Source organism: Poecilia formosa, unplaced genomic scaffold, assembly GCF_000485575.1.
Source record: "Poecilia formosa unplaced genomic scaffold, Poecilia_formosa-5.1.2 Scaffold10, whole genome shotgun sequence".
NCBI classification, from domain to species: Eukaryota; Metazoa; Chordata; class Actinopteri; order Cyprinodontiformes; family Poeciliidae; genus Poecilia; species Poecilia formosa.
In genome coordinates this window covers 3,948,717-3,965,437 of record NW_006799949.1, presented here as the reverse complement: position 1 = coordinate 3,965,437, position 16,721 = coordinate 3,948,717, and the positions used below count along the sequence as shown (strand labels likewise).

General features: G+C 36.4%; 1 protein-coding gene across 3 annotated transcripts in view; it reads left to right on the top strand.

The window, feature by feature from the left end:
* The window catches only part of negr1 (neuronal growth regulator 1), a 280,810-nt gene that overhangs the window by 47,669 nt on the left and 216,420 nt on the right, over positions 1–16,721 (top strand). For all 3 annotated transcript variants that reach the window (XM_016665663.1, XM_016665666.1, XM_007542208.2), the window contains exon 2: positions 9,200–9,438. In XM_016665663.1, coding sequence (XP_016521149.1) covers positions 9,200–9,438 — 239 coding nt within the window. The remainder of the gene's footprint in view (positions 1–9,199; positions 9,439–16,721) is intronic.

Below are 16,721 nucleotides of genomic sequence, written 5' to 3'. Positions count from 1 at the left end.
GCGTCTATGCCAAGGCACATTGATGCAGTAATTTATGCAAAGAGGAGGTCCAACCAAGTATTGAGTGCATGGAAATATACGTAGTTTTCAGAAGTCTGACATTTGCGCTTGCTGACACCCTGAATTTTGGATTTCTTTACCTGTAAGCCATAATCATGAAAGCTACAAAAAATAATGCTTTTATTCTATGTGTGTTAATGTCTATGAAATTACTGCTTCCCTTTCTAAGATTACTGGTGAGAAATATTGCACTTTTATGCAACATTCTAATTTACTGAGATGTACTACCATAGACTTTGGTGATAATATCAAAGGGTATCAATCAAACACTAACAAAATGAAAACATCCTTTTTCATTCTTTTTCAGGTCTGTTAATAAACAATAAGCACGCTGAGGGAATGTGGCTGAAGGCCAAAGACTCCTCTCTTAATGCGCTCATCTGTATGGATACAGAGTACATGGTGGATCTTATAATTTAACGTAACACAACTGAAGTGATTTAAAGTGGGCTCTCAGCCTGCAGGATGCTTTATTTTCAATTTGACCAAAGAAACAGGACCATTCATTTCCCCAAGTGCTCAGTGTGACTCGCTGTGAGTGAATGTTTAAATGAGAACTGTTTATCACTAAATTTAGTCTGAGGCCATCGTGCTTCTCCTTAGATTCTGTCACACATTTTAGGAAATAGCAGTACTTCCAGCAGTAAATTTGAATGATGATTTCTATGTTATATTCTGATGTCTACTGACTTCATGTGTTACAGTGCTGCTGCCTCATATTATATTGATTGCTTGCATTTGATTTAGAAAATGCATCCAAAGACTGTTCTTTATTTAACTCAGACTGTCATCAAGAGAGCGACTTATTAATGTTTGCTTTGCCGTAGTGTGACATTTAAGATTGCGTGCACCAGCCACAGTTGTTTGTTCTATGCGCTTCTTTTATACTGATTCAAATCAATTGTCTGTGCAGAGGAATAGTGGAATGGCTACTCCCTGTCCTTTAGAGACTCCGGTTCTAGACAATTTTGCAGCTGCTCATTTGTGAACCTCATTAATTTGTTTTTCTCTCAAAATTGTGCTTATGTCATCAACATGAACGCCTGAAAAAAAGAAAAAAATACCAAAACAACAATCAATAATGTGAATTAATCCAGAGATTACTCAAGTAGCACTTTGAATTATTTTCTGTACTTGAATTATTTGTAGTGGAAAGACTCGTGTTACTTGTTCTCAAACTGACATAAACAGCTTGTAAAATCTTTGTGTCTGTGGTTGAAACAATTAAAAAAGGAGCTACAGACTTTTATTTGTATTTCCAAGTGGGAAATAACTTTGTTGCACACAGGAGCAGTTCACACAATGCTGTAAAATAAATAGAAAGTGCCTTCAATATATTGGAATTGCCGCGGCAGTAACAACTCACGGATTACATCTCGTGTATGAAAAATTCTGATTGATTTCATTATGTTGCCACAGTAAGGAGATCTTTCTGCCGGCTTTCAGAATAAAAGCGCCTTTCAAAAAGCACTTAAGTTAAAGTGACATTTTGGAAATTTTAATTGAATAGTCATGAAAGAGTATCTGTACTCCCTCTGTGCCTGTGACGTTAGATGCTTTCTTTCATCATTGTGTCTATGTGGATTAGAGCTGGAAAGCCTTCCATGTGTCCCTTCGTTGGTCACAGTCGGACAGATTATATTCGGGATTAAGAGCTTGATGCTCTGTACCTCAATTTTACAACACTGAACAATGTCCTTATTCTTGCAAATCTGCTGACACATCCTGACTGCCAAACTTTACCATGTGAAAAGTTCCATTTAAAATAAAAGAGATGGGAAAATTCCTTAAAGTAAACCTCCTTGCAACATCTCAGGCATAAACTGATTATAAACTCTGTGCTCCTCTGTTGTAGTTATCTTCCTACACATTTTTCTTTTAATGATCCTGAGGATTCGCTGTCAGGGCCACAGCGAACCCTCACCAGAGAGGAGATTGATGCCTGTGCATTCCAGCACTGTCTTTTTTGTGATCACATCTGTTCACTTGACCTAATCTTTGCTGATAGACTTTATTATTTTTTTTTTATTGATTTTTTTTCTTCTTTTTTTATTTATACACACCAGAACAGGTCCTATCAATTTCTCCCCATTGTCCTTGTTTTGTTTTTCCTCCACGTTTGTTTAGATAGAGCTGTCTGCTGAGGGACGCTTTGTGCAGAACGTACACCTATTTTTTACCTGCCAGGGCAACAATTCAGACCTTGATAAACGACAAACTAAATGCATTTTCTACAATCTGCTCATTGTTTTATGTAAGGAAATTGGAGGATATGGATTTAATAAATACTGTCTACCAGAAGGAGGTTGGTTAGAGCTACTTTGGTTTCATTTGAGGTCACGATCTCTTATAATGTAAACTAGGCCAACTGGGGATGAGGACCACAATAAATGGGAATAGGATGTAACTCAAGCTTTTTAGATACTAGCAGAAGATTAAAAAACAATTATTAGTGAGATTTTAGCATTTATCTATATCTTTATCTATTTTTCACTTTCGTAAATTATGAAAATGCTTAAATACAATACAAAAAAAAAAACTGATAGGCTTGAATGATTAGCTTAAAGCTACAGCATGGACAAAGGAAGGGATGGCATTGCCACTGCCTATGTACAAATTAACAAAGGGGCAAATTGACCCTTCGCTGCCATTTAAAATCTTTGTCACTTATTCTGGTAACGATATGCAAAATATCTTCAAAGACATTAATCTTTATTTATTTATTTTTTAGGAAACTGGGACATAAAATTGTGTTAAAATCTAATCTGAAAAATGAGAATATTTATTCAATCTGTGATGAAGAAAATGACCCCCTTAACAATTGTTTTAAAATAAATGTAGCTATATGTTTATAATTTGACCAGTGATTAGGAACTTCCATCACATTGCAATAGTCTTTAATTGAAAATGTGGAAATTTAATGTATTTCCACTTCTTTAAAAAGGGCAAGACAAGAGAGCCTGGTGTTCACATTTGGAAGATTAACTGATTTGTCAATAATTTGATTCAAGCTAATCTATTGATACAAATAAGCTATGAAATATTAATATATATATTTTTTCCCCCCATTTTTTTGTGTTAAAATTACGTTCTTGGTAAAAATATATCCGTTTTGCTCATTTCACTGAATAAAAGGACTTTTTTTTAAAGACTGATCACTCCTGGTCTCCTCTTACTTGTGCTTTAACATCCAGTCAGTCAATGTGAAATGCATTTTCTCATTTGATGATTCATTGCACTCCAGGGCAGCAACTGGCTCCGTAAGCTGTGAAGAGAGGGGTGCAGTCACCTTTTATGTGTAAAATGCCTAAGATGGAATGGACCATTTCTCTTTAAAGGTGTAAAATTTGAGTATTTCTTCCATAAACGAATGGCTGTTCAGACTATACATGAAACTGGTCTTGATGTAATTAAGTTCTTTTTTTTTTTTTTTTACAATTACGTTATGAAATTAGGATCTTGACACAAAACAAGCAAACCACCACATGCTAGTGTCATTAGCCAAACAGTTTTTTAACTGTATAAAACCTTAGATGACTTTATTTTTTATTTATTAAGCAAAAAAAAGTAACATTACCTAATTTATTTTTAATTAAACAAACACTGGTTCTACTGCTGTGAAAATGCATTTTGCTAACATGCATGTATTTCTTACAAATCTGAGCTAGGCATAATTCTAATATTTGTTTTCCTTAAACTCGAGATTCATAAAGTATACTTTTGAGGTTTAAACGGTACTGGTTTTGTACCTGGATAACTGGCACATAGCAGGACACCTAATAAAACCTAGAGACCTCTCCTTAAATACAGTCATTTACTCTGCCAGTTGTCTTAGGAAAATACTGCTGACTGCAAACTACGACACTGTGAAACATGAGAAATCTGTTTACAAGTGGATATATGTGGGGTTGGTGCCAGAAGGATATTTATTCCTCAAGAATCCCAAAAAAAAACAAAAACAGTTTTATTCAGGTAGGAATCTGGGTCAGAATACTCAGAGTGTTAAAAATGGCATCCAATCAAGAGATTCAGCGAGTTTGGCTAAACGGATTACAGTGTGTACCTCTGACCTGCTGCTGTACTGTAATTAATGGTTTGTACTCATTAGATATTCATATAAGGCATTTTAATACCATCTTATGACTTTTCTCTCCATCATTTTAGTGTAATCACGTCCTGATCTCTGGTCCAAAGTCTAATATATTGTATGTATTTAAGTTTTGAAGAAAATGTCTTGTTGTAAGCCCGGTGCCTGAGCATTCACTCGCATGAAGCAGGGATGAATAAAAGTAATAATTGGTGCATGCTGCAGAATGGAAACTTCGATGCCTGAGGACTAATTGGGCAGAATTTATTCAAGACAGAAGCTCCTGAAAGAGATTGATGAAAGCAAAGGCCACCAAAGTTATCGGTTCTGTGCTGCTATGCATGACCAAAGGGAAACCCCCAGAGAAAGTGGCTGAAAAAGACTTACCTGATGGCAGGACTGTGCTTTGAAACTATAATATGCTTATTTTTGTGGTGGCAATAGTAAATGTTACGTTTTGGAAATGTGATTTTGGTTTTAATTTCATTTCTAGCTACAAGAAGAACTGCTACTTCTGTTGACATTTTCTGTTAACAAAATGTCAACAGAAGAATCAAACGTAAAAAAAAATAAAAAATACAAATAATAAAAAAAATCCCATTAATTTTCTGTTAATATTTTATATTAAACTAGTATTATTGACATTTCTAAGGCCAATTTTCCAAATTGCTGTTTTGTATCACTGAGGCAATCATGCACTTGGTTTCAAGCTAAACTCCACTACGTTTGAATAGCTGAGGCAGGACAGAATAATAAATACGTGTCAGTACCTTATGTTTTTCCAGTATAGAAAAAATCAAGTATTGTGGCGACTTTAGAAAAGTAAATTCATTGTATGAGCAGCAAAGCAGCAGTCAAACTGAAGCACACAAATTCAGATAAATGTAAACATTGTACACATAAAAAGAAGACTTAGACCATAAAGGACAATCAAATATACAAGGTAAAGAACTTTACAGTTGTGAAAGGTAGCAGATGCAGATTCTAAGAAATGTGCATGTAAATGAGATAATTGCTTTTAAATAAATTAAGCTAAACAGAACTTTACAAAGATACACACCTGTGAGGATAATAGCTGGAAATTAAACAACTTACTGAGTTTGTTTGGACATGTGATGATTTGAAAAGATATCCTACAGTAAGACACAGTTTGCTAGAGATTTTAATTTGTATTATTATAGATCACATGATTATAAGATAAGGTATGTAGATGTTTATGGGGCACTAGCCTGTAACTCACTGCGGCCTGAGTGCTGCAGTGTGACCTTTGATATGCAAAACTGTATCTGTGTTCCTGGAAATCCCTTTTTATGCTAAGTCAGTATTAGGACAGCAAAGCTAAAAAATCAATCTAATTTTTGTAAAAAGTTTTTTATGCTTGGTAATTGGGGTAGTATATGCTTGTTGTTTTCACTCATGTTAAAGATTTGGCACTTCTTCATTTCATATTACATCCAACATAAGTTGGTCCAAGCATGTAGTGCAACATCGACAATTGTTGTTATATGGATTAGAGTGAGCTTTGGGCCAGATTTTGCTCTAAGATTTTACACAGATGATCATTTCAGCCTCAGCTAGCAGTGCTAGCATCATACTGCTCTAAGTAAAATGTGTGTTTTTGCCTGGTTTGGTGGACTGTGACTGGCTGTTTAAATACAGCCATCAGCATGGCTCCATGGTGAGAAACTTTCAGAAATTAATGGACCAGAAGTGCTAACTCAGTAAGAGAACATCAAGGAAAGATTCTTCAAATGTTGTATCTGACAAATGTGTCCCTGAAAGTTGGTTCATAAATGCTTTTCAAAACTACAGAAAAGCAACAGCAAAGAGCAAGTTATTTAACCATCTTGTTTGAAAAGTTTGGCATAGTTTGAATACATTTGAATTGAATGGGTTACTCAAACTTGATAAGTTTAATTATCAACACTTCTCTCCAAATACCTGTCATGTATTTAGGCTCACTACTGCTCTAGCTTTCTTTTGGACAAAAAATAGTTTTTAACAGTTACCCTTAAACCTTAGTCAGAGAAAGTATTGGCTTTTAAAGAAGTGCACTCTGAAAAGCAGGCAGAGAAATCAGGTGGAATCAAACGAGATGAATGGAGAAACTGTATTTTATACTTACAGTAATAATATAGTGATGACGGCCCAGCAATTTGTTGAAAAGTTATTCTTGTCGGGCTTTGTGCTGAACAGAGGTCAATGTACTTTTTTACTTTGTCTTGCTCCCTCAACTGCCTTTTAAATTCTGAGTCACTGAAGATGTGTGGCCGGAAGTATGGGTGGCAAACTTCACCGGGATGTGTGGTGATCCAAGTACTACTTAAAAGCAGGAAAACACTTAATTGCAAAATTAAAATATGTGGAAAATATTGTCATCACAGCAATCACATACTTTTTATAATGCTACATGGCATGTTTCCACAGGTATAGTCTTTGAGGTTTGAAAGTCGGCCTTAAATGTTGCTGCTGCCATGGATTCTGTGTGAGATTCCAGTTTTTGCTCTGCTTTTGCCACTCAAAACATGTTTATTACTTGGAATCAGAAAAAAAAAAATGTATTCAAAAATAGTTAGCTTAAAACTTTAATTTGGCAGGGGGGTGAATGATTTGACGCTTAGTCTTTTTTGACAATAAAAATTTTCCTTAAGCGTTTGAATTCAGATAAAATGCTAATGTTATTGGCCTGTAATGTTTTAACTTATTAGACTGGTCACCGACCATAACAGATTGCAAGTCGCACTAATTTTCTTATTTGTATCTTCTAAACTCTGTCATAGGTTAAATATCAAGCACATTGTATTCAACATTTTAGAACAGAAATAAAAAAAAAATGTTGCCTTAAGGAGAAGGAAACCTTAGCTCAAGGGATGTCTGAGTCTCTGCGTTTCTGTTCCTGACTTAAACTTTCATTTAATTTTTCTACCTGTCCATTGTCTATGCTCTCTGGGGAGAAGTCAGCTACATAGACTATTGTCCTCTATCCTTCTTCCTGACAGATGCTTTCTTGGCAGATGGAATTGGTGCTTTGTTATTGTGCCAAACCGATTTCCTTGGTGGCTTTTCCACCAGTGCCGACAGTCCTGCTTGGCATGTCGACAATAGCTTTAGAGCCAAACTTGATTGCCTTTTTACTGCTCATTATCACAGTATTTGTCATGGAGTATCATTGGATTTCTTCAGTTCATACCATTCTGAAATTTCTAACAAAACAAATGTATATTGACCGAAGAGGTTCAATGTTTAACAGATTGTCCAATTTATTCAGTAGCTTCTATAGATAACTCAGCAGTTGCATAGTTAGGCTGAAACTTTGCAGAGCTCTAAAAGGTTTCATATTTCATACTGTATGCTGTCGCAAGTTAGAGACATACTTGTTCAAAACTCAGAATGTACACAAAAACTTTGTCCAGTCATGTTTTCATACGAATACCCTATTGCCATGTTTTCTTTGCTTGTGGCCTAAAAAAACTAAGTGGAGCTGACATAAATATCTCAATTCCTGAAGTGTTTTGCATAGCAGTTTTCTGAGAGGAGCTAACAGCAATGATGTGCGAGTGTACATCATGAAGAAATATGGAAAGCAACAGAAACTTTGTGTTGGTGTGGCATGAGGCAGTTTTTGCTTTGCTGCTCTGGAAATAGCAGTGCCTTCCCTGCAGAAGTTTGTCTTTCTCCAGCTGCTAACACTGCTGTGAGGGTCACATTTTATTCTACATTGGGTTATTTTTTTCTCTGTCTGAACCCATTATGTGATTTGAATAATTATATTTACTAATATTAACAATTTGTCATGCTGCCTTTTAATATTTTCTAAATGCCTGTTTGTTGTGCATAGCAATTTTCTTTATTTCTCTGAAGTGGGAAAAAAAAATATGATCAGTGGTGTGGGCATTTTTCAAAAAGAAAAAAAAAAGAATTAAAAGAATTCACCTTACTGTCTTGTGAATTTCTTATAATTTCATAATAATACAGAAAATGAATGATAAATCACCTGAAGGTCCAGTGAGCCTTCAAACATGTCAGAGGTTTAAATTTATGTTAAAACTAAGGGAACATTCTCTGTCACATTTCTCACATAAGACATAGAAATCTCCTTAATAATCTGAGTTATTGAGGGTTATTAATAATTATCAAAAGAAAAATAATGAATAATAATCTATCACAACTAATAAGTTATTTTATCAAAACCAAATTTACTAACAAGCTATTGTCCTAAGCTTTAAAGATCCTACACATGTATTTTAATTTAGAGAAATTATGTTCCATAAACTCCAGTCACTTTTTGACATCTTGTGTCCATTACAGGTCATCTTGTATCCTGTGATGAACACACAGTCCATTACAGGTCTCTGTGTAGCCCTGTCATGGATTGGTGTCCTGTTCAGGACATACCCCTCCTCTTGACCGATGGTCACCGGACATAGGCATCAGTTCCCATCAGGATAATTGTGTTCAGATGATGGATGGATGGAGTTTTATTTGTAAATAGGCCGTGCAAAATTATTCATACAATTTGAACCTGTCCATATTTCGACGGGCAACAACCACTCACTTCAGTGGAATGTGTGCAACGTTTAGTGTTTTATGGTCTATCGGCACCATATTTGTATTTCTAGAGAAAAAGCAGTTTTGCTAATTTCACTCATATCTATAAAAAGAAATCACTTTTCACTGATTTTGACTCAAATTTAGGCTGGATTCAGATTATTTGAGCTACAGCATGTCATTTTAGGACTGGCTGTTTGATTGGGATTGCTGTCCTGCTGGAAGATCAAGCTGTGCTCCAGTTACAAGTCTAGTATTTCTAGCAGGGATTTTCCCCATGACTAACCATTATTTAGCTTTTTCTTTCACTTTATCTGGAAAACTTCACCATAGAATGATGTCGTATCACAGAGAGCGTGGTGTGTAATAATTGATAACATGCAAACAAACAAATTGCACGCGTCAAAAGGATAAACTGTAGTTTTAACTTCAAAAATTGTAGCCATATGTGAAAGAAAGAAAGAAAAAAAAAAGATTAAGTTTTATTTATTTCTCTCAATCCAGGTGCTACCTGTTGGATGGGATCTCTAAAGGAGCCTGGCTGAACCGCTCAAGCATCATTTTCGCAGGGGACGACAAGTGGTCTGTGGACCCACGTGTGTCCATAGTGTCCAGTGTTGGAGACAAACACGAGTACAGCCTTCAGATACAGAAAGTGGATGTTACTGATGATGGCCAATACACATGTTCGATTCAGAGCGAACGCAACCCACGGCCGAAGCTACTCAACCTCATCGTAAAAGGTACATAGAGGATAGCCTCTAGTCCTCTGCTGTTGTGTATCTTCTGAAAGCAGACATTTCTTCTCTTGATCTACGATGTTGGAATTCAGTTGTCTGCATGTCTGCTATTTGTGTGTCTCTGTGTGTGTGTGTGTGTGTGTGTTTTGAAGGATGTGCTTCTTTTTATTATTCCTGCCCTATGTCCTGTTTCCATTTTAACACCTTATTTGTTGCATAGAAGAGTTGCCGCAGAAGAAAGCAAACTGACATGGTGCCTTTAGGCTACACCATATAAAGTAGAGGCTTGCTGGTTTAAATGACTGGAGGCAGACTGCAGCTTTAATCAGACCTCCCTGGGTTTTGTCACAGCAGGTACCTCAGAAAGATGTGATTCATATGACTTCAGACCTGTGTGTTGCACTATCATCAACATGCTATAAACGGTGTTATGACTGAGCTTGTGTGTCGGTAGAGAGCGCTATAAGCTAGAATCCATAAAAATCAATCGTCTTCCTCGTTCTGTCTCTTTAATAGGTTGTTTTTTTTTTCTTTCTTTGAAAGATTTCCTGACAATCTGTCAAAGGAAAGCACTTTTTTTTTTAGGTCCCACTGTTTATTTCACAGTACACAAAACACATTTTTGTAATTTCACTTTGTTTGTTTTTTTCACAGCACAGTTTGATGGCTCAAATTCACTGCTCAGTCGCATGAGTTATACTTCATTTACTCAAGAGAAGCCAAGCTTAGTGTAACTCTGCAAAGAAACACGACATTAAAATAACATTGTATTAATCCAAGGTGTAAGGGTCGGGTTTGCATCTTGAAGAAATGTCAGCAGTGTTGTGTGATGTAAACGGGCGTCCAGCTGGCTGCTCTGTTGCAGCATATGTTCGGTTGTGAAATCCATCTTCGTTGTGTGATTATACTGTACCAGCAGTTAGTTTTGTTTGGTGTAAATCTTTGTAAATATATTTGGCTTAGTATTCTTTATGGCAAATGACATAATTTCAGTGGAAGCCTTTCATCCAGTGTGAAACTATTGTTGAAACAAATCACTTTTCTTCTGTGGTATTTACTGCTTCTTAGAAAGTGCCAACAAAGGGCCAAACATGAGTAAAAAGCAGAATGCATTCCTGTTTTTTTTTGGTTGTTGTTTTTCTGTTGCTTCTTTACCTCAGCAGTTTTAAAATTGAGGCTTATGTATTCAGGTGGAGATGACAGCTGAAGTGAAAACCTTTCATTATCTTGTTTCGATTGAAATTTTCTTGTAGCTCTTGGCATCCACGTGGATGATACAAATGACACATTACTGACACAAGACTGTGCACAATCTCACTCTGATGGCAGTGGCCTGCCTCAGCAGGTCAATTCACCGTGCCACCTCATGAAAACAGATGAGGGATGGCTCAAAGAACATAGCAGGTTTCTGGCTGAAACAAGCCTGGATTCTTGTAGACCACACCTGGCAGTCCATGCAACCTCAAGTAACCTAAAGAATAACATGAAATGCGTTAAAAATGCTGAAAAATCTGCACATTTCAGTTGTGAAACATATGGACTTTTAACATGAAATTTTTTTAGGAACTATGTTTGTAGGAGAAGTAATGCAGTATTTTGCTTTAGCTGTCAACAACCTTTTTAGGCCTAGCTGATGCTATAACTAAATTTACTTTTTTTTTTTTTTGACCAACCGTTTCAGTTGCTTGTTTAAGATCTCCAATATCAAGATTTTCCAGACTACAGTTTGGGTAGCATCAGAAATATGATTTTACACATGGATACTCAACTTAGTATCTTTCAGAATTTTAGAAAATCTGACGTGGAGATATTTGTGAAGAATTTATGGAATTTAAAATGCAGTGCAACATCTAAATGTGTGCTGCATTCAAGCAAAAATGTGGTCCAAGAAAGTATACTTTATTTTATTTATTTATTTTTTCTCATTATGGGCTGCAAGGGTACCTTTGCTTGTTCAACAAAAACAGAACTCTAATTGCACCCGCTGGCTCTTTAGAGTGCCACTTCAACGTTATAGTTACAGTAGCCTCTGTTTAAAAAATCAGACCAAAAGTGGGAGAGCAAGTATGTGTCAAACCCAATAGCACATTAACTTGCCACTTCCTGAACTTAACAGGGACTTGACTGGGGCTCCCTCTGGGCTTGGGGTAGGGCTTTCAGCCCAACAAATACCCTTAGGCTAGAAGGAGCAGACTCTGATACAAAGTAATGTCAAGGTGAAAGGTAACATTGATTGATATGGAAAGGCATGTTGCAGATGAACGTCCGGCCGCTCATCAATCTGATTTTAAGTTTTACTTCAGGGCAGTTTGAAACAGAAACCAGTATAAACTGGTGTCTTTTCACCAAAGCTACTATGCTGCTATTAGTTTTGAACTGTACTACACCACAAATGTAGCAACATGGACAAGTGAGGGATTTTGAATCATTTGAATGGCCCCCGAACATACAAGTGAAACGGTCCAAACGGCGCCAGGTGTGAGATCCAAAATGGACTGTTTTGAAATGTAAACTCTTGAGTTTCACCTTAATGGTGCTCATTTAGCTGTGCTGCGTTGACTTTTCGGTCAAAAATTTCTGATGTGGTGCGGAGGTGAGAATGTGAGAATGTGATGACGGAAAAGTGGAGAGCATTATTACATGGAAACATTAGAACATGATGTCAATAAACTCGGCTGATTTTAAGGCTGTCGTGAGCTAATGCACTTCTTGGAGCCAAGTTTTAACATTCCTTCCAGAGGAATCATAACCGCCTGCTTAGAGGCGCGCTACAACAAGAAGGAGCACAACTAACAGCTCAAAGTGTTGCTCTCACCACCTATTGCAGATCGAGCTATCTCACAGGTACTGCTTTCCACTTCTTTGACACAGTGGCAAGTACAGTCTATGATCCTAAACAACACTCTGTTCAGTTTCTGAATTAGGTGTTTCATATATTTTAGTATTTTCTTTTTTTTTTTTTTATTCAGCAACCTAAAAAGTTCCCGTTTTGTTGCATTTTATAACTATGTCTACGTTTAATAATCTGAGAAAAACACTATTTTCTGTTTATTCAGTCAGTATGCAATACATCTTACACCAAAAATATGTTGAAACACAATTATGTGCCGCTTCTTCTTTTAATTCATATGGAAACTTTGGCCTTCGATGTATGGGACAACAGTTGACCTGTTTAATACTATAAAGAACTCAGGTTTTTAAGAAAATGATTGCTTTAATTGTTAGTCGATCAATAAGGTCAATCAACTTTAGACCAACTCATTAATCAGTTATCATTGATCAGGAAATCTCCTGTAAGGTAGTTAAGGGGCTAAGTGCCTGTGTGTCCGCAGTGTTGCTGTGTAAAATTGTGAGCCAGCTCAGGGACATGATAATGACTCAGTCTGTATTGATTTTGGTATAAATGAGCATCTTAAATATATAGTTTTTAGTACTAATTATTATTATTTTGATTATTTTTTTATCACAACCTTTTAGCTCATCAGGACTTTACTTTGGGTAACAATACATTTCTTTTTCAGTATTTTCATTTCATGAGCTGTAGGACAATGAAAGTATCAGACTGAGAGTGGGCACTGATAGAAACTTAACCTTTAATGGCTAGGATAATTGCTGGACATCTACATTAGAACGCCCGCAGTCTAAACTATTGTGTTTCAGCTCTTACAAAACCTACCCACTGTATTTAGACACACGGTGCCGATATAAGGTCCAGCTTGCTTTTTACTGTGCTGCACTCAGACTTTACAGGTGCTCCATGCCTCCAAATGTTGTTGTGATAAACCTGATTAAGCTGTTTGGCAAGCAGCAGTGGTCACTCCAGGACCATCGTGTTTTTGGGGGTGTTGGCTTTCTGAAGAACGCCCTGTAATTTAAATCCTACCAGGGGTTTTTCAGGTCATGTCAGCCCCTCACCGCTGCCCATATGGTCCCAATCAAACAGAAGCGAATGTGCCAGCTGTCAGCTGTGTATTATGTTTTGCAATGGCTGCGCTCCTGATTATTGTGACCCAGCGACAAGGATCTGGCACGAGGTTTGCCCTGTGAATACCAATTGTTTTTCTCAAAAGGGTAGTTTTAGTTTGTGATGTTGGTAAGTTATTCTTGCAACAAAGAAAAAAGAAAAAAAAAAAACCCAAAAAAACAAATCACAGTTTGGATAAATAAAGCAAAAATATTTCAATATTTCACCTTTAGCTTCATATTTATTTTAGTCTTTTTTTTTTCAACCACCATGCACTACTCAGTAAAATATAATTTACAGTTGCATTTATACAACAATTTATAAAAAGTGCAACGTGATATCAAAAAACCAAGAGCTAAACTAACTACTTCTAAAATATTACATATTGGGTGTCATAAATACAGCAATGTTTTAAATACATATTAGAATGTTTTATTTTTATAGATTTAAAAATATAAAATTAATTACTGCCAAGTTTAGTTGTATTTTCATTTTTAATTGTTTATAATACAGACTATTTTTTAACCATTCTGCTGTCAGCATAACAAGCTGATACTCGGCTTGTTAAAGTGCAAACTGGGAAGGCAGATTTTTCCAGTACTCCCAGTCATAAGACGGACAAAAAAAAATCTGAATTCTAGCTGTAGAAAATCATGAATTGCCTTTCAGCCCCAATTTCTGCATAAAGAAATATAGAGTAATGTAGAAAATAGTGAACATTTTATGTATGAACTTTGAGGGTTTTAAATGACAGTAAGTAGATTTATTTTGTTATCCTGATGATGTTCTTCCTCTCATCCAAGAGGCTACTTCAATTCTGAAATCAGGCTTTTTTCAGTTGTTTTGCAGAAGTTCTGCATCTAAGACATCAGGTATAAGGCGCCAGTCGTTTAGACAGAGCTGTGTACTGGAGTGGAATCTGTAGGCAGGAAGCATGTGAAATACAGATGGTACACTCTACGTGATAGATGCCTTTAGTCAGGTTTCTGACAGCCTTTGAGGTAGTTAAATTTTACTTCCACTCACTCTGAATCATAAATGTAGCATTCTCCCTCGTTTGTGCTCACATGGCATCTCCATAGAATCACACTTAAAGGCACGTTTGCTTATTTGCTTTGTCAAAAGCCAGCCGTGTTTCTGAAACATTACCTGTCACAGTGTGGCACTTGTGTACACATGCTTAAGCCCACTCATGGAGAACACAAGGATTACTTTACAGATGAGATGTAGCAGAGGGAGCAGCTCTGTTATGTTGCAGAGGCTTCTGGGAGTATCCACTTTTTTTTTTTATCTGCTGGAATAAAAGAAAGAAAAATGAGCTGGCACTTTAATCTGGGCTTTTCAGTCCAAGCACACACCATCTATTAATACTATGATACGACAAATGTTACAGTTGCTGTGAAAGGATTTCACGCTATTAAAGGTTTTGGCACTTTTTGCTTTGCAAGGTTGTGCATCGTGAGGAGTATCTTGGAAAATGGGAACAAGAACGGATTACTGTATACGTAAGAAAATGCCAGGGTCTCAACCTATTTCAGTTGGATGACAGGATCTTTGACTCCCTGATCCACTGAGTGATTATTCTGATCTGGAAGTCATATCTTATCTTGTTCTTAAAAGTTAGTCAAAATATACTTTAGAAAAAACGTTTTAAATTGCATAATAATCATGGAGTAGCATGGATCATCAAAAATATAAAGGGTAGACTTTTGCAGAAAACTGTGTTTTTATGTTTTACTGGTAATAAAAGAGGGAAGAAAAATGAAGTCCAACAGTGATGATGATGGTGATCAATAAAAACAAATCGCAATTTGCAAAAATCTGATATTAGATACAAGACTAAACAGGTTTACAGGGTGAAGTGTGGACTTCTACAGTTGGAAACCAGATATTTACACAACCTGTTTATAAAGGTAGCTTTTCCCCCCTGACTTTCTGACATTCCAGACTATAGTTTCTTGTTTTAGGCCAACTGGAATTACTAAAACGTTTTCTATTTGCTAGAATAAGGAGAAAGATTGCGACTTTGCTTTTTCCGAATCATTTCCAGTCATTCCCATCTCCACACTTGTATATGTTGCTTTAAAGAAAGATTTTAAGATCTTTATAATAGTATAACTTCATTGCTTTTCTATAGAAAACATTCTTGCTATACAAAAACACTGTAGCGTCACGTAAGCCCCTACTGAAAACCTTTTGTCCATAAATTCTCCTTCTAGATCATAAATAATTCTTTGTTATTGTTTACCGTCATAGCCACTGATAATAATGACTTGGACAATGTTCACGTTTAATGTTTTATTTTGTCCTCCAACCTCACATAACCAAGAACTTCAAATAAGAAAATAATCTTTACATGGAGATACAAGAAGCTGGTTTTTTTCCCACTGTAATCACATCCCATGGGGTTTCTCGTTTCCAGCAATCTTACACAACAGGAATCCCTCGTTAGCATCACCCTTTCCAACACCTGAATTACCTGCTGCTGAATTAGAGATGATGACTGTTACTTCTCTGGAATGCCTAAGAATAATTTTGTCACAGTGTGACATTTATCCCCTCTGAGACCTTATGTCACCGTACCCGATTCCTGTGAATAGAGCTTAGTCAAACATGGCCCATTTGCAGTAATTTTACCTTACAGCACCACACTAATACTTTGTTGATTCAGATGCTCTTCAAAGCTCTAAAGTTGGGGTATGGCTGTGCACATATAATTCTCTTACATAATCGCCGCCGAAAGCAGAAAGCCGTTGTTTGCTGAAATAGCCTAAAAAAATAAATAAAAATAAAATAAAGTCGATGTTTTCCTTGATATGTTTTTGACATTGTTTAGACACGTGTCTACTCTGCAGTTAAACCAAACTGTTTATTCACTCTTAATAATGAATACTCTGACCCCTTACATAGCTCATCTTTTTTCTTTCCTCATCATATTGTACAGCTGGTCTTCATGTGTATATCCTCGTCGCTGCTTTCACTGACCTATTTACAGCCCATCCCCAGCTTTATCTGATGAAGGATACAGAGGAATGAGAGATTGGTATCAGGCCCAAGCAGTCCTTCTGTACATCACATGACTGTCTTCCCTCTCAGCTTCTATTCTTTTCCTCCCTCCAGCTTAATTAAGATTGAAAATGTGATAATGCATTAAATATGCACAGCATCTCTCATCTAAGAATATCTTGTCCTGAGGAGAAACTGGGAAAGAGGCATTTTTCCCTCTTTTCCACTTGTAAATGGTTGCATGGTTGTCGTTAATTTGTTTTTACCGTTTATGGTTACGGAATGCAAACAAGAGTTAGGATAACTTATAAAATAT